This window comes from Lissotriton vulgaris, chromosome 4_1 (assembly GCF_964263255.1).
Source record: "Lissotriton vulgaris chromosome 4_1, aLisVul1.2, whole genome shotgun sequence".
Taxonomy (NCBI): domain Eukaryota; kingdom Metazoa; phylum Chordata; class Amphibia; order Caudata; family Salamandridae; genus Lissotriton; species Lissotriton vulgaris.
The window spans coordinates 355,436,710-355,463,171 of record NC_141691.1 but is presented as its reverse complement, the minus strand read 5'-3'; the positions used below and the strand labels follow the sequence as shown (position 1 = coordinate 355,463,171).

At 46.7% G+C, this 26,462-nt stretch overlaps 1 protein-coding gene across 1 annotated transcript in view; it reads left to right on the top strand.

The window, feature by feature from the left end:
- The first annotated feature begins 6,699 nt into the window (after positions 1 to 6,699).
- LOC147718744 (UAP56-interacting factor-like) overlaps positions 6,700 to 26,462 on the top strand; it is a 443,554-nt gene continuing 423,791 nt past the window's right edge. The window contains exons 1-2 of the mRNA XM_086918731.1: positions 6,700 to 6,949; positions 11,340 to 11,471. Coding sequence (XP_086774857.1) covers positions 6,895 to 6,949; positions 11,340 to 11,471 — 187 coding nt within the window. The 5' untranslated portion in view covers positions 6,700 to 6,894. The remainder of the gene's footprint in view (positions 6,950 to 11,339; positions 11,472 to 26,462) is intronic.

The window sequence follows — 26,462 nt, the reverse complement described above, 5'->3', positions numbered from 1 at the left end:
TGGAGCGGGACTTGGTGGTACCCTGATCGAAGGTCCATCTTCGAGAACCATTTTGAGCCAGACAGTTCTCCGATGATGTCGTCCACCGTTTGGGTCAAGTGGCGCTCGCGTTTGATGGCAAGGTTGGAGATCCGCATGTCCACACGGATGCGGACAGCGTCGGGCTGCTTCAGTTTCTTCGCCATGACGATGGGTGACCCCCATGGAGTGGGCCCGCTCACCCTCTCAATGAATCCCGCTCGTTCCAGGAGGAGCAGCCCTGCTTCTACTTTGGGCCGAAGGTTGAAGGCAATCCTCCGGTGCCAGAGGGCAACAGGTGCGACTGACCTGTCGATATGAAGCCGGACAGCTGGGTCTTTTAGATATCCGATCCCGTCAAATAGGTTTGTGTAAGTTTGCAGCAGGTGATCAAGGTCATTGGCCCGGACCGTAAGGGCGACGTGGATCCGACTGAGGTCCTGCGCTGTTCTGCATCCTAGCAGGAATCCCAAGCCCTCCTGCGAAACAAACACTTTGGCACGTTGGCTGACAGCATCGTTGGAGAGGTCCGCCTGGAATACTCCACACAGCCGAAGTGGGTGTCTGGTGCCGTAGGCGTAGACCTGCACCCGGGTGGGGCGAAGCGTCGGAGGGTTCGGCAAAGCCGTGTATACGCTGGCAGCCATGAGGTTGATGGTGGCTCCTGTGTCGATTAGTGCAGCAACCGCCTGGTCTTGCACATTGACGGTGCACATAGGTGCTGCAGGCTGTGCAGCCGAGAGGGTGTTCAGCATCCTAACCACATGGACGGTGGCAGCGTCGGCTTCATTGTCGTCCATGTCACTGCTGGCTGGGCTGCTGGGAGACAGTTCCACTGCCCGCACTCTCCGTGGTGGGCCGCTTTGCTTCCTCCTCTGTACTGACCGGCACACCTTTGAGAAATGGCTTTGGCTGGAAAGGGGAGTAGGGAGATTGTTCGGCAGTTTTTTAGATCTTTTGGGCCTGCAGACGTTTTTTAGGTGTCGCAGAGAGACCTATTGTGGCAAAACCAGAGGCTAAACCAGCGGATTTCCGAAGCGGATTTCCGGCGTCCACATCAAAGCTATTAGCCTCCCTCCCTCAGGCAACAAGAAGCTAGTTCATGACGCGCGTCCACATCACAGCCATCAGCCTCCCTCCCACGGGCAGCTTGGCCTCAGGCATTCACCCCAGCGTGACTTCTCCTCCCCCCTAATTACATCCCTGCTGTTTACTTCTTTCACGGCCGCGAGGCCGTGCTTCAAAGGGATCCGCACGCCTGCTTTAATTACATTAGCTTAGTTTTGGTGATTTTGGTTAATATTGGGTAAAAGTAGGGCAAAATCGATTGTATTGTTGTTGCCAGTGTCATTTGATAACTGAATCTTGCTCTGTCTGAGCTGCTTGAAATGCCTCTCGCTTCTATAGAGAAATGTGTTCCTTAAACCGCAAACATTGTCTTTTGGATATATTTCCATAAAACGTTTTCTTCGACCTTGTATTGTTATTTCACCAAATCGGATCAATTGTATTATTGCTTTATAAAACATAGACACCTGTTATGTATTAACTGCAAAGCATTATATTGAGGACACAGCTGTGCCCTCTTTATTTCTGGTCCTCTTGCACTTTATAAACCTTTTTTCTTTTTTTCTTCGGCACTTATGATGAATCTGTGAAAATCTTTAATTGAAATGTAATTCGATTTAAAATGCCGCTCCCCGCCCCCCCCCTAATTCACCCCTTCTGTTGCTGCCCACAGCCGTGCTTTCACTTTCACGGCCGCGAGGCCGTGTCTCTTTCAACATAGCCCCTTGCATTTTCTCACCTACCAATACCACTCGCCACCTTTTTCCTCTTCCCACACACATACCCTGGGGATTCCTATTTGCAGTGCATTGTTAGGAATCTGCTATTTTAGTAATTATCCTATTTCAAACCTCTAATAATTTTACTCTATTTTGTTTTAGAAGTCAACATTAGATTACCTTTTTTCCAAGCTTTCTTTCCCCTAGTATCCAGTGTGCCATCAATGGAGGATTCTGGTTTTAAGTGCATTTAGCCTGGCATAATCGCAAAAGCAGAAATATCTGGTTCTTTATCTTGTTCTGCATATCCAATGTTTTGCTTTTTGCTTAATCTGTTTGTCAGCAAAACATAGATGTACATTTATTTGATTGAGCAATGTGTTTAAAGAGTTATACTAAATGTTCTGCTTCTTCTGCTTAGTAAATCTTGGTGTATCTTGCCATGTATATGCGAACACAGCCTTCTCTCTTTGCCTAATGTTCCTGCTACGGATTGGTCTTATTATCCAGGTTATGGCAACCGAGCTGGCTCATTCCCTTCGCTGCTCAGGTATGTAATTACATGGACAGTTGTCAAACCTTCACTGACAGTTACCCTTTCTGCTTGCATGTATTCGCAAGTAAGTATGAAAGTGTGATTACTGACCTTATGATCCATCGGGCACCAACATTGTTTGTTTTTTAAATAACAAATCACCAATGGTATTCCTGTGCCAAAAAATAGCCTATAGTTAAAATCCATTTTTTTATTATTTAAACACAAACTTCTTCCATCTGGCTTGTCCCTGCTCTGAACTGGGCAGAACCACTAGTCTAACTCCTGCTGAACCGTGTGTCCCCAATCAGGACGTAGAAGTGAAATAAATAAATACAAAACAAACAAATGTTAGGGATAGCCAAAACGTATTCTTCGAGATCCTGCCACCTAGAAACATGGAATGTGTACTCATGACGTTTACTACAGAGTAAGCCCATAAACAAGCAAATGCAAGCAGAAACTCTTCAACTCAGCGAGCAGACAAAGTCCTAAAATGAGCTGACCAGATAAAGCTTTGCACGCTCAAAGACAGGTGTGGAATGCCACAGCACCACTCAACGCCACAGCACCACTCAACGCCACAGCACCACTCAACACCACAGCACGACTCAATACCACAGAATGCCACCGCACCCCTCAACGCCTCAGCACCCCTCAACGCCACAACACCACTTACCCCCACAGCACCACTCAACGCCACAGCACCACTCAGCCCACAGCATCCCTCAACGCCACAGCATCCCTCAACGCAACAGCATCCCTCAACGCCACAGCATCCCTCAATGCCACAGCATCCCTCAACGCCACAGCATCCCTCAACGCCACAGCATCCCTCAATGCCACAGCATCCCTCAATGCCACAACATCCCTCAATGCCACAGCATCCCTCAACCCCACAGCATCCCTCAACCCACAGCACCACTCAACGCAACAGCACCACTCAACGCCACAGCATCACTCAGCGCCGCAGCACCACTCTGCACCAAAGCACCACTCAGCACCACAGCACCACTCAGCACCACAGCACCACTCAGCACCACAGCACCACTCAACACCACAGCACCACTCAACACCACAGCACCACTCAACGCCACAGCACCACTCAATGCCACAGCACCACAGCACCACTAAATGCCACAGCATCACTCAGCACCACTGAATGCCACAGCATCACTCAGCACCACTGAAGGCCACAGAATCACTCGCCACCACTGAATGCCACAGCACCCCTCAACGCCACAGCACCACTCAACACCACGGCAACCCTTAGTGCCACAGCATCCCTCAGTGCCACAGCATCCCTCAGTGCCACAGCATCCCTCAGTGCCACAGCATCACTCAACGCCACAACATCACTCAACGCCACTCAACACCACAGCACCACTAAATGCCACAGCATCACTCAGCACCACTGAATGCCAGAGCATCACTCAGCACCACTGAAGGCCACAGCATTACTCAGCACCACTGAAGGCCACAGCATCACTCAGAACCACTGAAGGCCACGGCATCACTCAGCACCACTGAAGGCCACGGCATCACTCTGTGCAACCATTCAACAACAACTGGTTCTAATATGTTCTCTCAATGTTTCAAGCTTTGTGTCACAAAAAGATGTTAATATTTCACTTCTGTTCTTGGATTTTCATCACTATAAAATACACTGAAAATAATCTTCCCAAAAGTTATTTACAAAAGTTTAAGCTATTGCCATTATAAATTACAATAACTTTTATTTAAGTATTATTATTAAAAAAATAAAAGCCATGTAAATACAACACATATTGCATTACAAATGCTATAGGTGTCACGTTTGTGAAAGTTAAATCTATTGGCATTGTAAATGACAAAGCTATTAATTTTGCTATTTTCAAAACCAACACATAAATAAAAAAATTGTCATTTATAATACCAATAGCTCAAACTTTCCTAATGCGAGACCTATTGCATTGCAAATGGTTGTTTAGGAGAGGTTTGAATTCTGCGTGCTTCCAAGCTGCTGGGAAGTATGCAGAGGAGATGGAGGCGTTGAGGATGGTGGTGACTCCTGGCTGATAGACTTGATTCCCTTGTTGAACATATGGTGGGGGCAGAGGCATCTCCTCTGCCATGGTGGAGGAGCATCGCCCCATGTTTGGCTCAGAGCCAACAAATGAAAAATAGAAAGATGTTCTATCATTGTTGTATTTTTCATTTGCCGGCTCTGAGTGTGCACGGGCAGGGAGTGGCGGGCCGAAGCATAGGAGGGGGAGGAGGAGTGCTATGTGCACTCCCTAAGTGTGCATATGTGTTTGGCTGCCCATCTCATGCCGGACAAAACACACATGCTTACTTAGGTTTCTCCAACCCGGCTGCATTCCAACCCGGCTGAATTCGAAAGCCTGACTGGAGACACCCCACAGACTCCCTGGTCAGAACGAAGCACCTTCCCAGCCTATTCAGGCAAATTCCCACGCTGGTCTGCAGAACGGGGATTGGATGGGAGTCTGTCCCATGGGCTGCTGGGAGCACGAAGAGGACAGGAGGTGAGAGGTGGGAGGCAGCTTCGAGTAAGTTCTTTAAAAAATATATATATAGTATTAATATTTACAAATGACCACCTCCTGCTCCCCCTCTCGCGTTCCCTCCCACCACACTTTGCTTGTTCTGCCGCCACTGGGTGAGGTCAGGGGTCTCTAGATACTTCTGAGTGTCTGGAGCTCATGATGTAGTGTGGCTCACTGGTTAGAGGCGGCAGACCCGAGAGCAGAGGACGGCCCGGGACCAGGGTTCGATTCCCGGCGTGGCAGGTTTCTGGACCAGGGTCAGCGGACTCGATAATTCTCTCGCCTCGGTGCCCACTCTGATCAGCGATCACACTCGGCAACTCTGGGCATTAGCTTGCCTCATCTTCACTAACGGCCCCACCAGACCGCCGGGGATGCCTGGTCTCACCCTGGAGATACCCATTAAGGGACCATCTCTCAGGGAAGCCAGGAAGGGTTTCGCAGCGGTCGAAGCGCCTTGGGACCCTACGGGTAAGTAGTGCGCTATATAAATGCCAATACATACATACATACATGATGGTGACGGTGGTCTGTGTTGGGAGAGTGTCCCATGTAGTGATTGTTGCTGGGTTGTGGCCCATGTTGGCAGGGCCAGACTTGGAACCGGCCCTGGCAAAATGCTCGGCCAACCCCCCCCATCTTGGGGTTTTCATCCTATTTTGGTACAGGGCCGATTTTACAGCTATGCTGCAAAAACGGCCCCCAGGGGCCCAAAACCGGGGCCCCCACCTGTGCGGCGCACATGGGGTTTGCCCGGTGCCCGCTATCACCATTCCGGGCCTACATGTTGCTGGGGAGTGTATAGATACTTTTTTACTGTGTATAGGGTGCTGGGTTATAGGTGAGTGGCGCTCCAAGGAAGTTTGCATATAATTATAGGTCAAGTGATATCAGGAGCAGTGCACTGGGGCAGGGAAAGACCACCCAATTCTCTAATACATAGTCAGATGACTATGTGTTCTAGTGGAATCAAAATCATAACAAACAGCTAAATGCAAGCATTGAAGTATCCTGATGCTCCTAAATTTTGTGGAACAATAGCGATGTGCTCCGACCCGGCATGATTTTCATTTGGGCTACGGCTATTACTCCTCCAAAGTGGGAATTGTAATTTAAGCCTCAATTTCCGGTTTGGAATTACCGGGAACAAGGGATTCAAACATCGATGAAATAGCCCTGAAGAAGTCACGGATTCATCCCTGTGAGCGACGAAACACTTGTTGGCTAGGATTGAAAGACTGGGATGCTTGAAACACAATCCCAGAGAAATTAGAAAATAAAGTGACACCAAAATCAGAAGACGACCATTGTATTTTACATTGTATCTTGTGTTTTATGATTTCAACGTGTGCATGGGTATAATGTTCTAAAGTGTATTGATACTGTCTAGGAAAGGTTGGGGGTTAAAGTGTTTGTAGAAAACATTTCACTGATGCAATTCGTAGACAAAATGTGCTTTTGCGCAAAGCAATTTCCCTTTTTTTTTTAAACCTTCAGACCCCCACCCCATCCTACCCCCGCACCCCGCTTCCCTACCACTCTTTCTACCGCCCCAGTCAAAAAAAATAGCTAGATTTTAATCTGTTTTCTCAATTAATTCCAGTGGCATCTAGAAGCCCTTGTAACCTTTAGAATTCTCGGGATGTTGGGAAAAAAGAGCACATTTTCGGGGAAAAAACGTGATGAAGGGTTAAGTACCAGCTACCCTAAACATCCAACTCAACTAAAAAAAGGATGAGCACCAGAGGAGGATAGGCCTAGATATCAAGTTCAATCTGTTAAAATCTTTTTCAACTGGTGGGCGGGGTTTGGGGAAAGGGTGCATGACGCGCAGTACTCTGGGTGTGAGAAATCATTGGGAGGAACTGGCTTGAGTTTTACGCGCATGCGCTACAGGGTGTCTGGAGGCGATTTGGTCTCGGAGTTAGTGGTGCATTTCTAATTGAGCGACGTGCGATAGAAAGCCGCTTCGGTTTCTTCCCCGAGTGCTCGTATCGGCAAGGTAATGGAGCAGAGCGATGGCGAGTCCGCAGCCAGGAAGGAGATCGACATGTCATTGGGTACGTTCAACCTATAGAATTTAAACTGTCTTCAAAAGTTAACGGTTTCACCTGGAACGTGACGGGAGGGCCATGCGCAAGTGTTGAAGTCGAGGAGAGACCTAAAGTCCTCACTTAGTGCCCCCAAATGTCTTTCACCCCACCGTTTCAGGATATATTGTATCGTTTATGTGTCTCGTGGCGGTGGCAACTGCCCTGGGTATTAGAGCGGGCACTATAAATAGATAGCCCAGGGTGCCGAGTGGGCTGCGTCATCTGCCGGTTGCCATGTTTAGGGGCGTGTGTCGGTCTCTTAAACCACAGCAACTGTTCGCACCCACTAGACAATGGTTATACCACTTGCTTCTGGTTCTAACGTGCTCATAAATACTTTTTAAAGCGGTAGTAGTGGATGAGGTGGATTTAGGGAGTAATGGGCGAAGAAATAACGAGATGGAGAAATGGCACTGCAGTTTGTGTTTAGTGGACGTGTGTTGAAGAATGAGGTCTAGAGTAACGTTTAAACTTTCTAACGTGAGCTTAAAAAATCTGCCCACTTGGTATTGCCTCTCGAGGCAGGTGTGAAGAAAAATCTTGTCAGAAAGTGTTGTTAGCCATATGCTATAACGAATACACCCCACCATTATTTTTAACATGTGTGCACAAATTTTAAAATCGGGGTTTTGGTTATCACATTTTCAGCCTTTTACTGAATGACCTAGTGAAGCATGTATGTTTGGGATAACGTGTTTGCACCTATTTTAGTGAATTAGACGGTAAACTTTTTAGTTTCAAACGAGGGAATAACATTTTTCTAACGTCACTCTAGCTATTTCAGGTATTCAGGAGCACTATTAAGGGCGCTTGCTTGAAAGAGTCAGCGAGTTTTATGTGACAAATTAAATAGGCTGTATTATAAAAAATCGACTTCAGAACTGGGCGCAGTGCTCCTCAGAATTATGTTCCTGTAGGAGGGTTACCATGTACGCTCCAAGCTAGTTGTTCATCCTCATCCTCTTGACTTAATCTTTTAAGGGAATTTCTGCCGAGAAGAGTAGGGCCAGGACTTAAAGTGGACTGGGTTTGAGACCCGGTAGTAATTAAAAGAAGCATTGGCATAGCCAAAAGGTCTCGCATTTGGGACCTTATAAGTGTTTAGCCATGCAACAGTTGGTGTTGCTCCAAGGATATTCTGCTGCATAACTAAATACTTATAGGGTCCAAAAAGCGAGAACTATTAGCTATGCCAATGCCTATTTTTTGTTGCTGTTTTGTTCAAGTTGCCAGATCTACAATAGCTGGACATGGTTTTTGTTAACAGTTCTTTGCATCAAATTAACTTTTTTTCATTTCTCTGAATGTTGTTTCCATTTTGGTTGTAGGAAGCAGTCATTCCCGGGGTTGTGGGGGCTGCCTAGCTGTGCGCATGCACCAAACTTTGCAAATGAGAAAAAGCCTGGTGCAGGCGCAATTTACAAGTTTGACAAATTTACAACTCCCGTGGCGTGCCCAGATTCTCGAGTTCTCCATGCCCCCATTCGGCCTATTGCCAGCACTTGTGCTTCACTAAGGTACTCAAACCAGCAGTAGAGTTCTCCAGAGCATAGGGCATACAGTTAATCTTTTGTCTGGGCAACATGTTGCTCATGGCTCAATTTCCCAGAAAACTGATCTCACAGCTCCAGATAGCTATAGAACTTCTGCAACGCCTTGGGTTTGTGATCGAGAAGAAGTCTCTTCTCTCCCCTGCCCAAAGAGCGACCTTCTTGGGCTTCTTCGTGGACTCCACATTGGTGTCCCTCCGCCGTCACTCCTGGAAGATGGCAAAAATCAGACAGTAACTCCACCTGATGCTAGCCAAGTCCTACACGTCCCTCATGCAGATTGCCCACCTGGTAGGCCTACTCATCTCCTTGATACAAGCAATCTTCCCGGGCCCACTCCATTACCAGGCCCTACTGTGCCTGAAGGCGCATCACCAGAGGAGGGTTTTGACATATGCCCAATTGGTGCCCCTGACAGACGAAGCCAGAAAGGAAATAGGACTGTGGCTTACCCGTTTGGAGGCATGGAACGGAAGAGCTATCTTTGGTTCCACTCCCAACATGGTCATCAAATCGGATGCTAGCAGGTCCGGCTGAGGCACCCATTGTGGGTGTTTCTCCACAGGAGGAGGTTCATCATTAGGAGAACAGAGCTTACACACAAACTGTTTAAAGTTTCTCGTGGGGTGCTTCGTGGTCCACAGTTAAACGAAGGATCGAATCCAGTCCTGCTCCCTGTTGAAAATGGAGAATGTCTCAGAAGTGACCCAGATCCAGAGTTCTGGCAGACATGGTGAAGGATTCCTGAATTTTTGTCTGGAGTATAGCATCTCCATCATGTCAGAATGCCTTCTAAGCCAGGCCCCCCCATCTGGCAGATTGGCACTCAAGGCATCTTCATGACTCCAGTTTATGGAAGCTGGACCCTCAGGTCTTCCATTGGATTCCAGACTCCTGAGGCCCTGTCTCAGTCGATCTATTTGCGTCCCGTCATGATCATCAAAGCTGGACCCCCAGGTCGCAGCGACAGGCGCATTTCTTCAGGATTGCACTTGGGGTTATGCTGTTCCTTCTCAATGATCACTCAGTCATCGGCTCAGGTCTGCCGGCAGGTGGTCTTGATAACCCACATTTGGAGGTTGCAAGTCTGGTTTCCAGTTCTTGTGGAACATTTTTGGGATTCTTCAATCAGATTCCCCCTGTATCCGCACATTCTATTGGATCCGGATTGGATGGCGCATTGGCTTGTATCTGAGGGCTCTCTTCAGTTAATGACGTGGCGGATTACAGGCAACGCTGGACGCTCCCTGGTCTTTTGTGACATGTGAGTTTCTTCTGTCTAAGGCCTGGGAGGACAGTACTACCAAACAATACTGTTCTTCCTTGACGAGATGTGTTCGTTGATTTTTTGCGACGGGGTCAGGATCCAGTGGTCGCATATGTGGTGCAGCTCTTGAATTTTCTGACCCACCGGCAGAGGACCAATATGCGTGCCATAAGATTAGCGCATACAGGTCCACCATATTCGCTTGCCACGCCCCAAAGCTGGGGCACCGGTTTGAGAACAACCCTTTGTTTGCCGACTGCTTAGAGGTATCTGACTTTCCCTCCCCCTGGAACTGGGTTACTCAGTTCTGTGGGATGTGAATTTAGTCCTGAATCACCTTCTGCCATGGCAGCTGAACAGATTTGTATCCAGAAAGGAGCGCTTGCTAAATTAGGGATGCTGCTGTGCATCGTTTCATGTAGACTGGTCTCAGATTTGCATGGCTGGGACATTTCAGCCGGGGTATTTTCCCCATACAGGGTATTCTTTATTGTAAGTAGACCTACTAAGTCAAACACTCTTACAATGTCTTACCCAGCGTTCAGTGACTCCCCCAATTTGTCTGTTGTGCGCTTCCTCAAAAAAAAATGAGGAAATTACTCGAGGGCTGCCCGCCGGGCAAAAAAGCAGCTTCTCATAGCATTGAGAAAACCATACAGGGCAGTTTCATCCTCTATAGTAGCCCGATGGGACCGTTGGGTGATGCAGGAAGCAAGCATATATACCAAGGTGTTCTGAGCACACACTGCAAGGGGAGCAATGACCTCCAAAGCATTCTGTCTGTGAGCACGTTGGAGGTCCTAATGCTCGTAGTGGACTGGTCCTCAGACTCCACCTTCAAGAGATTTAGCTTTGAGCCGGTGGTGGGAGTGGCTCATTTGGTGGTAAGCAAGATTTGAATTAGCATAATTATTTCCTCCATTCCTGACATAGAATGAAAATTTGCCGCTCAACGTGAAGGTAAGTTTCAATTCTATTACAGGCACGAAGGCAAGGGTTATCCCACCCGGGGGTTCAGTTCAGACGTGGACCCTCCCTGTAAAGTAGTAAGTAGTTTATCATTGGAAGCATTACAGTTCAATCCTTCTGGTTGTTCACCTTTTGAAATATTCCCTCCCTTTTGTAAGAAACAAATGATTGCGATGTGGAACAAAAGATGGTCAGAAACGATTACTGGCAGCTTGTCTTTGCAGGAAACTGTAGATCAAGACCAGACTCATAAAACTGAATTTATGATGTGATTTGCACGCAGAAATGGGAATCCAGGCAAAGATTAGGAACTTTGTTGGGTTCCATGCTGATTAACTGTTTGTTTATTTTCCCTTATGTTCATGCGAAAGTAGTTTTGGAAATGTTTAAAATAGCTGTTTGGAAATCATGTATTAAAGCAAAAGAAATTAATGCATAATCCTCACATCCGTGTCCTTAATAGAATTGAAACTTAACTTTACGTTGTTAGGCAAATTTTAATTGTGTATGAAACAGATAAGTTTTCCGAGTTTTTTTCCTTTTCAAATTATATTTCTTTTAATATTAAAAGATGACATAATACAACTCCACAAAGGAGAACAAAGTGACTCCTTGCCTGATTTGAACGCAATGGAACAACAGAAGAATATCAAGCAGTATATGTTTGGGAATCAGGAAAACCAGTTTCAACCAAGTTTGCAAGGTATGCATATTTTGTTTTATTACTGTGTATTGCAGTCTTTTTCTGCGGGTTGGTGAATGGCATTCCGCATTAATCTAATCTGTATCTTGGGGAGAAATTTGCAGGTTCTTTTGCACTGTCATTAGGGTAAATAAAAACACAGTATTGTTTCTTCTCCATGCACTTGGACAACGTAGAGATTGTGTGCTGTTCACCTGCACTCCTTGTGACAGACTTGCAGTCGCAGTGGAATGTGAACTTATTTTAGTGATCTGCGAGTGCCTTTGCAGCTTTGTTTGTCATATTACAGCGAGCAATCTGGTCTTGAGTAATCTGTTATTATATTAACCAATGTGACGACTTTGTGGCCCATGTGGGAAGGTAATCCGATTTTAAATTCCAAAAAGATCTCTTGTTATCCAGCTATTATTAATGGACCTTGGTTGAGATGGGTATTGTATAACTTTGGAAAACAATCCAAAGCTCCTGGACACTTCTCAGAAATGTTTGTTTGACCATAACCCAATAGAAGTTTCCTTATCTGGAGGTATTGAAACAATTCTCTAAAAGTTATATTAAAGGCTTCCTGAATGGTTTGAAAAGTTTTAATCATAACCTTCTCAAATAGTTGATACACAAACTAAATATTCCCCCTTACATAATTTTTAGGTAGATATACTTTTTCTGCTAAAGGCCCAATATCATTCGTATGTCTATGTAACTTGGGTATCTGCATGTACTTGAAAATGTCTAGTCAGGTTTGCCCTAGATCTCCAAAGCACTTATGTTGAATGTGTTTGAGGCGGTGTTTATGGACAGAGAACCGAAAAGATGAGTGGAGGATTATCTAGTATTGCCTCCATGAATAGCACTCTGGGATTCATTTATTTGATAAGTTTTATAAACCTTATACATAGCGGTTGAGTAGTAAAATTGAAAGTTTGGGATAGCTCATCCCCAAGACCTCCAGCTCCCACCAGGCATAAGGTTGTTGTAGAAAGCGCATGGCTTTTCTATGACCTCAGATAAAGGCTGATATCTGATAAAGATTTCTAGCCTCAGATTCCTCAATTTAGAATTATTTCCTGGTGTCTGACTGGATGCAGAAACTTTTTTGTGAGCAGTATTCCGTGTGCCAGTAGATGGTGTTGTTCGGCTTTGCGCATCGTGGTCATCAGTGCTGGAAGTTACGTGCTCGGTACCTATATGGGCGCCACCCCAGCGTGCTGATGTCCGTTATTTTCTTTCCATGCTGGTCAGTACAGACCTGGAGAGAGCTGCCCTCGGTCAATTTTAGACAGACCTTTTTCAACTTTTTTTTTTTTTTTCTCCTGGTGTGGCAAGGATGTCCTCTAGGAAGGCCGGATTTCAGCCCTGCGGTGTCTGTTGCAGACAGATGTCGGTGACGGACCTGCACCTAGTTTGTATCTAGTGTCTGGAGTGCAACCACAAAGTGAAAAACTGTGCTGATTACAGCGCCATGAACCCCATGGCCTTAAGGGAGCAGTCCCTCAAGCTCCTTGCTGCTCTACGTGCGGTGGCTGGATACCGGTCAAAGGAAAGATCCATGGATCGGTTGCGGAACCTTAGGTCTTTGACTTCGCCCTGTCCATTGAGGTCTTCAGATGAGACGAGGGAGTGTCACCATCTGAGGCCTAGCTTGGTGGTTGAGCCTCTGCAGACTCCACACCTCCCCGAGTTTCCAGGAGCAGGTGTGACAACCACACAACTTCGATACTTATGAGGCCATGCACCTCATATTAGGGCGGCCCATTCCCTCTGGTGTGCTGTCAGGCCCTGTGGATGCTGGAGGCTCCTCTACAGGTTCCCCATCGGGTGTTCGCCCCCGGCGCCAATTGGGCCCTTGGCTCTACTGATGGGTCCGGACCGGCATCATTCCTGATGCCGATACTCCTAGAACTCTTCGGCAGCCCCATCCCCATTCTTATCTTCGCCTCTGACGCAGAGCCGTAGGATGTCGTCTGACGCTGACTGGAGCCATGCCTTCCAGGCCGGAGCCTGAGCCCTATTCCTTTGGGTTAGGACTTGGGGAGGAGTGTGAGGGGTCGCTGAAGAATACCAGCCCCTAAATTCCACCATGAACTGGTGTGAGGGCTTGGTGGAAGCCAATGGACCTGCATTTTTTTCCCTCTTGCGGAGGAGGAAGCATCATTTGCTATGGTGGTGAGAAGTGCGGCCGTAGTTCCTGGAACTTGGCCACCCTCCGTGGCAGTCAAGACTAACTTTTTGACAGAGGTTCTTAAGCTAGGAGTTAATCCTTCAGAACCGCTTCTCCCCTTTAATGAAGCCCTCATGGACGCCCTTCTTGGTACTTGGTCCTGCCCAGCACAGGGGCTCATGTGAATAAGACAATTAACGGCCATCGTCCCACCTCAGGGGACCCCCAGTCCCTCAAGCAACACTTTACCCTAAAGAACTTAGTTGTCCAAACCTCTACTTTCTCTGCAAATTCTGGCGCGTTGCCTACCACCCCACCGAAAAGGGGAATCCAAAAGTCTGTACACATAGTGCAAGAAAATGTTTTCATCCATCAATCTGGCACTGCGGTCCTTGAACACAGTGGGCCTTTGCGCCCATGCGCTATGGGATTTGGTTGCCCATGTGCTGTCCATGGTTCTGGAGGAAACCTGGGCCGTGCATTCCCAAGCTGTTGCTTACCGGTCGGATGCTGCTAAGTTCACCATTAAGTGTGGACTGGATATCGGAGTCGCTAGAGCAGTTTCATAGATGATGGCCTTACAGCGCCATGCCTGGCTGAGAACGACTGGCTTTTCAATGGATGTCCAATCATCGCTTATAGACATGCACTTTGACAGCTTCTGTTTCTACAAAGACAAGGTGTGTTGGATCGCTACAAGGACAACAGGGCAGTAGCCAAGTCCTTGGGCATTTCCATGGCCCCTTGCCAACCCCAGCTCTCATTTCATGGCTACAAAATAGACTTCCAGTGCCCTCTTTACCCAGCCACCACGGCGCACAAGCTTCTCATCCTCTGTGTGACTGTGTACCCACAGTCCTGGTCGGTCAGCCAGAGGTCTGGCCAGTCCACCACTCCTCCAGAAGCCTCCATACCCCTTAAATTAGCCCTCTTAACCTGCCTCACACTGGGTGCCCATGATGGTATGCCTTCACCTGCCCCACTGTAAGTCTAAGACATCAGACTGCTGTGTTCTTTAGATTGTACCCATCACTCATGCCACCCACTTGCAACTGGCTGACTGAGGACCATCTCTCCTTGCTCCACCTAGAAGTGATGACTGTTTTGACCAAGGGAGCCATAGAGATGGTGCTGACGCCAGAAGTAGGTATTGGTTGTTGTTCCTGTTATTTCTGGTGCCCAAGAAGGAAGGAGGCCATCATCGTATCCTAGACCTGTGCTCTCTCAATTACTTCTTCAAGAAAGAGAAGTTTCAAATGCTCGCTCAAGTCCTGTCTGCCCTGGATCTGGGAGACTGTATGTTAGCGTAAGACTTGCAGGACGCATACTCCACATTCTCATCCTACCTGCCCACAGGCGCTACCTGTGGTTCACGTTGGGACATGAGCACTTTCAGTTTGCCATGCTTCCGTATGGCCTCACCCGTGCCTCTTGGGTGTTCACCAAGGTGAAGGTTGCAGCTCATCTGCGGAGCTCAGGGCTGCCAGTCTTCCTCTCCCCAACCCCCATCTCAACGAATGGCTATTGAATGCGTGCTCGACCCAGGCTGTTGTCTCCCTCCTCCAGACTACAGCGGACATCCTGCAGTTGCTGGGGTTCGCTATCCATGTAATAAAACATCAACTGACACCCTCTCAGAAGCTCCCTTTAAAAATAGCTGGTCTGTACAGGGAGCAGTTTCAGGCCTGTTTTCCCGAATGGCGAGTCCAGGATATTCAGGCTATAATACTGATGTTTCAGAGTCTATCCTGTATTTAGGTGAGACTGACTCTGAAGCTGCTGGGCCTCATGTCCTCTTGCATCCTGCTTATTACACATGCCCAGTGCCATATAAAGGCTCTGCAGTGGGACCTGAAGTTATAGTGGATGCAGAATCTGGGGAATCTCTTTAGCATGGTCCATGTAGGAAGAAGGCTTTTTATGTAGTATACCAAAATGATATATAATATGTAGAAAGTCCAGACAGCCCTTATTAGTTTACAGGACTTAAATTAGTACGCCCAAATGCTCTCTTTTACGGTAATGTGGTTGTGCAGTTTAGGCTTAACAGAGGGTAGTGTTAATATATTTGTTGAACACTCACACACAGTCAATAAATGAGACACACACTCCAGACACTCTGCACCAATTTTGAAAAATAACAAGTGTTTTTATAATTTTATCACCAAGAACTTCGTAATTTGGTAAGTACTTTTCGTAATAGCATTTTTTAAAGGCAAGTAAAATGTTCACTCATGCGTTTTTGAGGTAATGCTTTCCTCTGGAAAAAAAGGCATGTATTGCATACGAATACTTGGTAACAATTCTCAGGGGTCCACTTAAGATGCTATGGGACCAAGGTCCAAATTACCACCAGCAGTTTTAGTTTACCTTCTCTGGAGTGTCTGGTTGCAGAGGTGCTGAATGGGTTGATAACCTTGCATGTTACACCGTAGGCAAAGAGATGGGCCACCTAGAAACAGGCTGCAGAGGGGGACTTGGGACAATTTCCAAAGGTCCTGATTGGGGAGGGGGGGCTCGGTTGCTGGGGGTCCTGGAAGCAGAGAAGCCCCATTAGTTGTCATGGACCCGGGCCGGGGAGCTCAGGTGCAGAGGGTTTTGGTTGCCTGGTGCCTAGGCATCAAAGGTCTTGGTTAGATCTGCAAAGGGGGAAAACCAGGACAACTGGGCCACTCAGTGCTGGCCTCTGTGATGGGACTTCTCATCAGCTGCTCGGTTTTTGCAGCGTTGGACTTAAACAAGCTTTGGTTGCTGCACAGGGTCTGGTACCCCGGGTATTGGTGCTGGGCAGCTCTGGTTGGTCCTGGCGTCTTCCCACTTGTTGGGTAGACGAATTTTAACTTCTAGGAGCATGGTGACCTCTTACTGAGCAGCTGCTGCGTCAGTAGACCCGGTGATTAGCCGAACAGTGAAACTGGACATTGTGATCTGTGGCTGCAGGGGAGAGGCTCCTCCACTTCAAGGGAGATGCTGATGACTTGGCAAAGTGCTGGAGGAACTCGGAGGCTTTTGAAAGACGCATAGCTGCAGGACGAGCCAGATTGTTGGGACAAGAGCAGGTAGGGTTTGGCACCCCTAGGAGGGGGCATCTGAGAGAGGTGGAGATCAGCGACCCCTGGTCTCTAGCGGAATCTGGGCTCCACATCAACTTACTGGAGCTCTGGAAGATCCAGCTGGCATTAAAAGCCTTTCTTCCCTCCATCAAGGGAAGGCTAGTGAAGGTGTTCCCAGACAACACCAAAGTCATGTGGTACTGAAACAAACAAGGTGGGATGGGATAGTGGACTATTTGTCTAGAGGCCCTGCGTCTCTGGACAAGGCAGCATCATCATGGTATTTTCTTGGTGGTTCAATACCTGTGAGTTCACAGCAAGTCCTGTAAACGCCAGGGCGTTTACAGGACTTGCTGTGGGCTGTTAGGCTATGGACTCCAGTGCCCAGGAACCTGCGGGGGCCGCGGAGAAAACCGGTAGCCCCTCCCACCTTACCTGAAGGGCTTCAAAGACTCCTTGCGCCTCCCGCTTCGCGGGAGACGCGGCGAGTTTACAGGACTTGCTGTGGGCTGTTAGGCTGTGGACTCCAGTGCCCAGGAACCAGCGGGGGCCGCAGAGCAAACCGGCAGCCCCTCCCACCTCACCTGAAAGGCTTATATTCATTATCAGCTTCCCGCGTTGCGTGCGGGCGGTCGCCGGGCTAAGCCCGGGACAAGGGCGGGATCATCTGTGGCCATCAGGGGCCAGAAGAGGCCGGGCTGGGCCACCTCCTTAAAATTCACTGCAAGATAATTGTGAGTAGCTACAGTCGTATCCTGCTTAAATGACCCTTTGCTAAGAAGTACTGGCGGGACGTACCTCTGGACCGTGCTAAACCTTAGTTACTCTGACATTGAAGTAATTTATATTTGCACGGTCTTATCAGGCATAAATATCTCACATCAATAACAAGTTATCCCAGTATGTAGCAGGAGCCACACTTAATTAGTCAATTGGATGGACTCAATCAGATGGTGCAAATGGTATTATGATTAATATTTTGGTTTGTCTTTCTATTTATCTTGTTTTTTTAATGCTTTAAGCTCTTTTTAAATGGACATTTTTTGCTCTTTTTATAAGGGTGTCTAACATGGCACCACGTAAAGAGAAAGATATTGGTACTACTGGGATTATTGGGACCATAGACGCCTACCTGACCAGAGTTGAGTCAGCTGTTAATAAGGAAATTAGTTTGACTAAACGTAGGCTTTCTATGGATCCCCTATTTGAAAGATTATTAGCCTCCCCTGCTTTATTGAGCAATGCGACTTTAACAACCCCCACTCCCGGCCAACTAGTGGTGACGCAGTTAGACAGTGACACTCCTTCACTAAATGATAGCCTAATCCCAGGGTCACCAGAACTGGCTCCCAGCCCAGTAAAATCTAGATTAAGGGCGAGAGGTAAAACAGAAAAGTCAGCCCTGAACTGTCAGAAAAAACTCACCTCCTCAAAAAAGACTAGGGTGCCTAAATAGAATTGTGTGGCTACGGGTAGTAAGGCTATAACTGTAGCAGACATTCACGTCAACAGGGAAATAGTTGATAGTAGTGTAACCTGCAATGTACAGTGTGATGGAGCAACACTGAGCTGTGATTTGGTCGGGATAGAGTTCTGGGGGAAACTAGAAGGTATAATGCAAACACTGCTGGAACCGATTATGTTGAAGCTTACCGAATAGAATCCAGGCTTTTACTCCTGGAATCTTCCACGGGGAATGGCAAGCAAATAGTGGCCACAGCCCCTACTAACATAGAAAATCCCCCTTCTGCTAGCGGGAAGTCTAAGCTACCCAGCAGCAGCGCCAATTCAACTGCCCCAGTTATAAATACACCAAGTCCCCAAGCTCCTCTTGGTTTAATTGAAACCTCCTCACAACAGCTAAGTACAAGGAGGGAAATGCCTATATCTGACCTTCAACTGAGATCGGGCGAAAGTACCAGTGCGGTGTGTCGTCCCCTAGTCATTGATTTACCCCCAGTGGCGACCCCATATGTGGTCATACTGGGGCATGCTCCTGTTCTCCCTCCTGGGGAGACAGAGAGCTATGAGCAATTATGGGACAAAACAACACACTGGTTTAATCAAAATACCTTAGGGAGGATGAATGTTGCTAATAACATACTAATGATACGCAGGGTCAGCTGGATTGGTTGCACACATGAAACTGGGAGTGGGGACTGCATTATTGTCAATTTTGACATTCCTTCAATTGCTGGCCAATTATTATCTCCTGGTCAAAGCCACCGGCGAATGACTGGAACGGCAATTGAATTAATCCCATTGGGTTTTTTCTACAGGCCCGCTTATGGGAGAGGCCTGATGCGACCTACTTTGGGAGGCAAGTGGCGCACGAGAGACAACCCAAGGGCAAGACTCCTCACCAGCTATCTGCCTCCTAGGCTACAACCTAATAATTCTAGTAACCAATGTATGAATGGCTTCGGACTCCCAACCCAAAATAGATTTGAACTCTTATCAGGCCTAGAGGCCTGTGATTGACTTAAGGCCCATGTAGACAAGGAAGGGAGAAACCGAACGACCTGGGAGTCAAACTAGCCAGCGTGGGGAAGAGGAGTTCTAACAATGTCATTTCTTGGAACATTGCCGGCTTAGCTGCCAAGATGCAGGATAATAACTGGATTAGCTATATTAGACAGTACCGGATAATTTGTTTACAGGAAACTTGGTCTGTTGAATGTAATCACTTTCTAAAAGGGTATAAGGCATACTATGTCCCAGCCATTGCAACCATCAGGGGAAGACCCAAGGGGGGGTTGGTTATATACATCTCTGTAGCGCTAACTTGTAAAGTACGTAGAGTACCATCTGCCAACCCTGGTATTCTTGGATTAACTTTAAATGGAGAAAATTGTCACGCTGGTTTGGTAAATTTTTATAATTCAGTTAATTCATGCTCAGATTTGAGCCATTTATCTGCTCTGAATGTTTTTATTAGCATGTCCATGATTTATAGCCTGCATAACCTTATGATTATGGGTGACTTCAACGTACACCCTTGTGGTGACCCCTTATCTAAATGCATCCTAGATCTAAATTGTTCACGATCACATGGCCTACACTTTGAACATTCGATTGAGGGGGAGCTTTTTAAAGATATGTAGAATGACCTGGATGTGACACCAACCATGGCCTTGATGGATCCTGCCAAAAGATTTGAGACGCCTACTTTTAAGGGTCACGGGAAGGGAACTTTCATTGATTATGTGTTAATTTCATTATCTATGCAGACTTTTGTAGATTCCTTTTTAATTTAGGAGAGTGAATTTAGTGATGACAATCCTCTTACTTTGTGATTGCTAGGACCATGGATAGCTAATGAAGGGCCAAATCCCAGTCAGGGAAGACTAAGTACAACTGATGGTAGGCACAGAATTAAATGGTCCAAGATTACCCCTGATCTGCTGTACAAAGATATTAAAGTAATATGTGCTGATGAAAATTATCACTTGTACTCAAGGAGGCACACAGGATAGTAAGGTGCTTGGGGCATTTCAATAACTTTCAGATAAGGTCAAGAATCTGTTGTGTGCACCAGCCAAAAATCAAACTAACGTGGGCCCAAAATGGTTTAATAATGATTGCTCTAAAGCAGCTAGCAATCTTAGGGTAGCTTTAGCAGCTAAACCCAGAGAACAGACAAATGTACAACTGTGCCGGAAGGAATATAAATTAATACTAGCTAAACGTAAGGACTCCCTACGGGTAGAGGCTTGAAACGAGATATTGGACCCTAAAACTCTAAGGACAGTTCTAAATTTTGGGCCGCAATGAAAAAGCCTTTTCTCGTCCAGGAGGTCGGCGACGGCCTCAAATGCCACATACCCAAGGAGGATTGGGAAGTACATTTCGAGCATTTGTACTGCTGTCCTATGGAAGACACTGCTAACCCGGCACCTGCCAACAATGGGAAGATAATTAGAATCGACAGGGGTGAAATCCTTGAGGGTATCATGGGATTAACAGCCGGGAAAGCACCCGGACCAGACGGGATCCCCCCGGACTTATTTAAGTCCGAGCCTTTCTTTTGGGCTCCTATATTGGAGTCTGTTATTAATGCTGCAGTGCAAAATGGATGCCCCCAATCCTGGGGGTTCTCCACAATTGTCCCTGTTTTTAAAAAAGGGGACAAATGTATCCCACATTGTTGCAGACCCATTTCACTAATTGATTCCATGGTGAAAATAATAGGAAGGATACTACTGGAGAGACTCACAACCTGGGTGGAGGAAAACAACATCATGTCGATCTCCCAGTATGGATACTGCAGTGGTTGCTCAACAACAACCCAATGCCTTAATCTTTTTTTAATTTTAAGCAAGTATACAGCTTTTGACTGTGTGAACAGGCGGAAGCTGTGGCAGTCCATGAGGGCGAGGGGAGTGGATAGTGGCATTGTTGATTTCCTTACAGACCTTCATAGCAATACCAGAGCTAACGTCAAATTTTCTCAAGATCTGAGCGTGACAAATAATTTTAATATCAGAAAGGGTGTCCGACAAGGATGTATCTTGGCTCCTTTTCTTTTTAATTTCTATATTGATGATCTGGATAGGGTTTTACAGGAGGTGTCGGCTAATTGTCAGTCTGTCATCGGGGTGTTCCAGTCCTATTATATGCAGATGATGCAGTACTAATATCGATGACTGAAAGGGGCCTTCAGGCTCTTTTAAATGCTTTTAAGTCCTTCATGACAGATGGAGACCTAATGATTAACAATTCTAAATCATTTTTCATGCAAGTAGGTCAGCAACCCAGAAGAAATTTTTTATTCAAAGTAGATGAAGCCTTAATCCCCATATCAAAGACGTTCTCCTATCTCTATGTCCTTTTTGACACTAAACTAAACTGGGGCCCGCATCTTCAAAAAAAGAAAGGTGAATTGGTCAGGGTGAATGCCTCTATTTTTAATTTTGCCTCCAAACTGGGGAAAAAAACAACCAGTGCCATGCTGCAACTATACAAAGCCAAATCAGTGGCCACGGCTGTATATGGAAGTGAAATTTAGGGATATGTCGCTGGAGAGCAGCTCCAGATTGCGGGAAACACTTTCATGAAGCGTCTCCTGTGTGTCCCCCCAGGCACGTCTAATCTTGCAGTCCATGAAGAAGTGGGGACACAATATATATGCGACACTTTCTCCCTACGTCCATTGACCTGTTGGATAAAACTCTGATTGAATCCTGAAATCCCACTGACGCACTCAATTGTGAAGTATTGTCTGTCTCCTGATAAGGCACAGGCCATCCCATGGATAAAATACTTGAAGTCTAGTTTTTTTAGATTGGGATGCCCCGAATTGTTTGAAAACCCTAGTAGCATTGTCAAGAGGGACCTGGAGACAATGAAACTGGCCTTCCTCATGGATAGGAAGTCCCAGAGGGAAGCTATAGAGCTCCAGAGCAGAGTGTCAGAAAATATGTTATGCTGAAAACATGTGCACTTACTGAGCCGTATCTAATGGGCTCTCTGACCTCTCCCGAATTTTTTTTACTGACTAGATTCAGGCTGAACCTTTTTCATCATTTGCTTATTAGGCCAAGAACTGATAATTTTAGTAAAGTTGCAGCTCCCTGCGGCTGCGACGGAAAGACTCCGCAGGATATGCTGCATTTTATTTTTTTATGTAGTTTTTATGAATTCCCCCGTAAGCGCCATCTGGTGACACTTTTAAGAAATCTTAACTTTACTCAGATCAGACCGGCCCTGCTGTTTTTACAACTTTTGCACAAAGACAGCATTCTCCAGGTTACTGAATTTTTAAAATTAACTGTCAAATACAGAAAATGTATGGATTTGTAATGGGCTTCATCCAATGTAACTTTAACTTCCTGGCTTCTTTTTTATTTATGAATTTTCTGTATTATATCTGCACTTTTAAGGTTTTGAACAAAAACCGAAATAAAGCTTTTATTGATTGATTGAATGCCAGGGCGGACTAACTCAGCCGACGATGCCTATAGGATCAATATAGCATCTCCTTCCAGAGGTGGTGCAAGGTCTCTTTCAACAGTGGCGAGAGCATTGGTTAGATCTGTTCGCCACTGCAGCGAACGCCAAATATCAGCATTTCTGTATGCTGCAGTTTTCATGGCTGCTCTCGCTTGGAGACGCTGTTTTTCTTGAGTGGAGATCAGGCCTAATGTACGCCTTCCCGCCTATGTCGCTCCTGCTCAGAGTTCTCAAGAAGATCAGGAACGACTGGGCCAAAGTCTTCCTTGTGGCTCTGAACTGGGTTCTGAGAGTTTGGTATATAGCGCTTTGAGCATGGCCATCAGTCCTCCAATCTTGCTGGCTCTTTGGGAGGATCTTCTGTTGCAGCAACTAGGGGGAGTTCTCCACCGGAACCTGTCGGTGCTCCGCCTTAATGTGTGGAATTTGAGCGGTGATAGTTGACCGCTTTTGATCTTTTGTCGGAAGTCTTCACTGTTATCTTGGTAGTCGAGCATCCCCCCCACCAAATTTGTGACCCTCCTTTCTGCTCCCCTCTTTCAGGTCCTTCTCATTATCCTTTCTCTTGCCCAGTGGGGCTCTTCACTGGGCATCCTAAAGGACTATCTTTCTCCCAATTCAGCCTTTCTCCAGTTGCCTGATCAGCCATCCCATTTCAAATCCTGTGTTGTACATAGCTTCTTGAAGGTTTGCAACACGTTTCTAATTTACCCTTCATCTTGCCTCAGTGGGACCTTAATCCGGGCTTGACTTTTCTGATGTGTGCTCACTTTGAGCCATTGCACAATTGTCCTCTCCTGCACCTTAACATCAAGATGGCCTTCCCCGGTAACAATAACATCTGCCCGGAGGGTCAGTGAGCTTCAGGCTTTGTCATCCAATCCTCCTTACCTGAACATCTACCCGGACAAGCGGATTCTTCGTACTAGAGTTTCCTTTCTACCGAACGTTTTCACTCCTTTCCATGTAGGCCAGTCCCTCACCCCGCCTACCTTTTACACTCGGCCTACCTTTTATATTCTGCCACATCCCTCTAAGGAAGAGAAGCAACTTTACTGACTGGACCCAAAAAGAATGTTGTCATTCTACTTTGAACGCAAGAGAGAATCCGGGTGGACGACCAGCCCTTCGTGGGGTATGTCAGAGTAAAGAACGGAAAGACCATGTAGAAGTGTACCATCTTCCGATGGATCGTGCTCTACATTAATATCTGTTACGCTTTGGCCAAGAAGCAACTCCCTGAGGGTTTCCGTGCTCTTTTTACCGGAGCAAATGTTACGATCTTTGCGTTAGCACACGGAGTTCCGGTCCTGGATGTCTGACAGGCTGCAACGCTGGCTTCTCTACACTCTTTCACGAACCATTACTGACTGGGCAGTCTGGTCCGTCTGGACAGGATTTTTCCTGTTCTGTCCTGCTGGACTTTCTAGTGTGAATCACTTTCGCAGACCCACCTCCGGGGGGTATTGCTTGGGTATCTATTCTAAGGTAAGGAATCTGCAGCTAGAAGTCTCAGATTCCTTACCAACCCACCCATCCTCCTTGCTCTGCGGACTTTCAGGGCCTAGTTTTCCACACCAGGGGTCCATGTTCTCAATGGCTCCGTGCTCCTGGCATGGTGTCACGAACCACACATCCCATGGGCGGAAACGGACAGCACAGGTGAATGGTGGCATGTTCCTTACAGAAAGGATCCTCTCCTCTTTCTACTGCCAAAGGATTCACCGGTCTGAGCTGTGTCTTGGAGCCTCATACCGGGGATGCAGCCTTCCTTGTCCAGACGTGGCTCCTTTAATTGGAAACTCTTACCAGAGGACTCCGCCCCCGGACCCTTCGTCATTGACTCCGAGCCAATGACTGAAATGGGAAGCCCAACTTCAGAGGGAAAGAGAACGGAATCCGGAAAACACAGTTGCGTGGAAGACTGAGATAGCCGGCGAGGGTACTCCTCTGCAGGTCTTGATGGTGAGAGAAGGAGGTTCAGAGAGCCAGGAAGCCAATGGTCCCATGCCCCCCCCCCCCCCCCCCCCGCCCCCCTCGCCACGCTCCTGGAGGAGCTTGGCTCACACAGGTTTCAGGGTGGTTCGGGAGGAGGGGGAAAGTCTGCAGTAGGGGGCAAACATTAAATAACCCTGGGTATCCGACCACCCTCCCCTCACAACCGCACATCCCTAGTCTCTTAGGTCCGTAGCACTGGGTGAACCCTCACTACCTTTTCCTGAGGAAATATTCAGATAGATCCTCTCACCAATACCATTCTTCTCTTTCCCCAAGGATTACCAAATCCATGAGCGAGAAGAAGAAAGCGAATGAAACCTGGACCCTGATGAAGAGTACTGAAGAATTATTTATTATTATTTATTTATTTATTTATTTCGTGTATTTGTAGAGCGCAAAACCTGTCACCCAGAGGGCATCCTGGCGCTTTGATCAAGAAACCATAGACTTTTAACCGCTCAGACCATTTATGGAAACAGGTGGGTTTTTAGCGCTTTTCTAAAAGGAGAGTAGTCCTTGTGGCTTCTCAAAGAAAGAGGCAGAGAGTTCCAAAGTTTGGCCGCTGCAACGCTAAAGGAGCGGCCACCCATCCTCACTCTATGAAACCTCGGAACTACAAGGAGATGCGCCGAAGAAGAGCGGAGAGACCGCGAAGCGGAATACCAGGTAAAGAAGGATATTCGTATATTTCTTGTTTCCCTTTTGGCCTACCTTATTAATATGTTAGTAGTTTTTCTAGAGCTCATGTCTACCCAAAACGGGTTACCCAGTGCTAGCAAGTGAAGTGAGATAAAATACATTGCTTATGCGAACAGATGGGTCTTTACCAAAAGGTAGATCTGTTTCCACAATTTCCTTGGGAAATTACAGTGGTCATGTTCTGAGGTTGCAGATACCATCCAGTACCCTCTTAGGTCAGGGATCCAGGTGGTGCCCTGTGAGCTAGCTAGTATTTGGGCCTACATACTTTGATGTGAGTGGACCCCGTCCTCATATTTGGACCTCTGTTGTCCGGATACACAGTCCTACTTGATTTGATGCAACCGCTGTTAATTTACTTTACTAGTACATTTCATTCAAGTTACAAGGTTTTGTGCCTAATACGCTTCATGTTACTTCAACCTAAAGATCACATTTCTTTTTATTCACTACAGGCTGGTGCTGGCTTCCCTTTTGCTCTCCCTCTTTGTTTTTGAGATGTAAATATTTGAGTGGTTAGGTATGTTGTTCTCGGTCAATATTTGATCATTTTTATTTTGTATTACATGAAAATCAGTTATATTGGCATCTACAAAAGGGTCATTGATTATTTAGAACACTACTAGGTATAATCTGCCAGAGTATCACTTCACTTAACAGTTTTTTTTAAATACTTGGCAGGGTGAGCATTTTCAAGTCCTATTTAACATTTGCAAGTAATTGATTAATCCACCTTTGTAGGAAAGTGCCCCTTTTTGACAAGGTCAGCTCCACATTGTTCCTGTTATTTGATGCAATTTTGACTGAAATGCACTGGGTTCCTGCTAACCAGGTCGTCAGTGCCAGGTCTCCTGTTAACGAGGTACTCAGTGCTAGTGCTCGTTCCCCAAAACAAGGTACCAGTACAATTGTTGACCAATTGGCCAAACCTTTAGCACCCCTGTATTTCCTAGTAAATGGTACCCCTGGTACCTATGGTATGGGTACTAAAGAGGGACCTTAAAGACTGCAGCATGTATTGTGCCACACTAAGGAACCCACCACCAAACTCATGTACACTGCCTTTGCAGGCTGCGTGAAATGTTGCAGTCAAATGTGAAAACACAACATAACACTTGTCCACAGTCACTG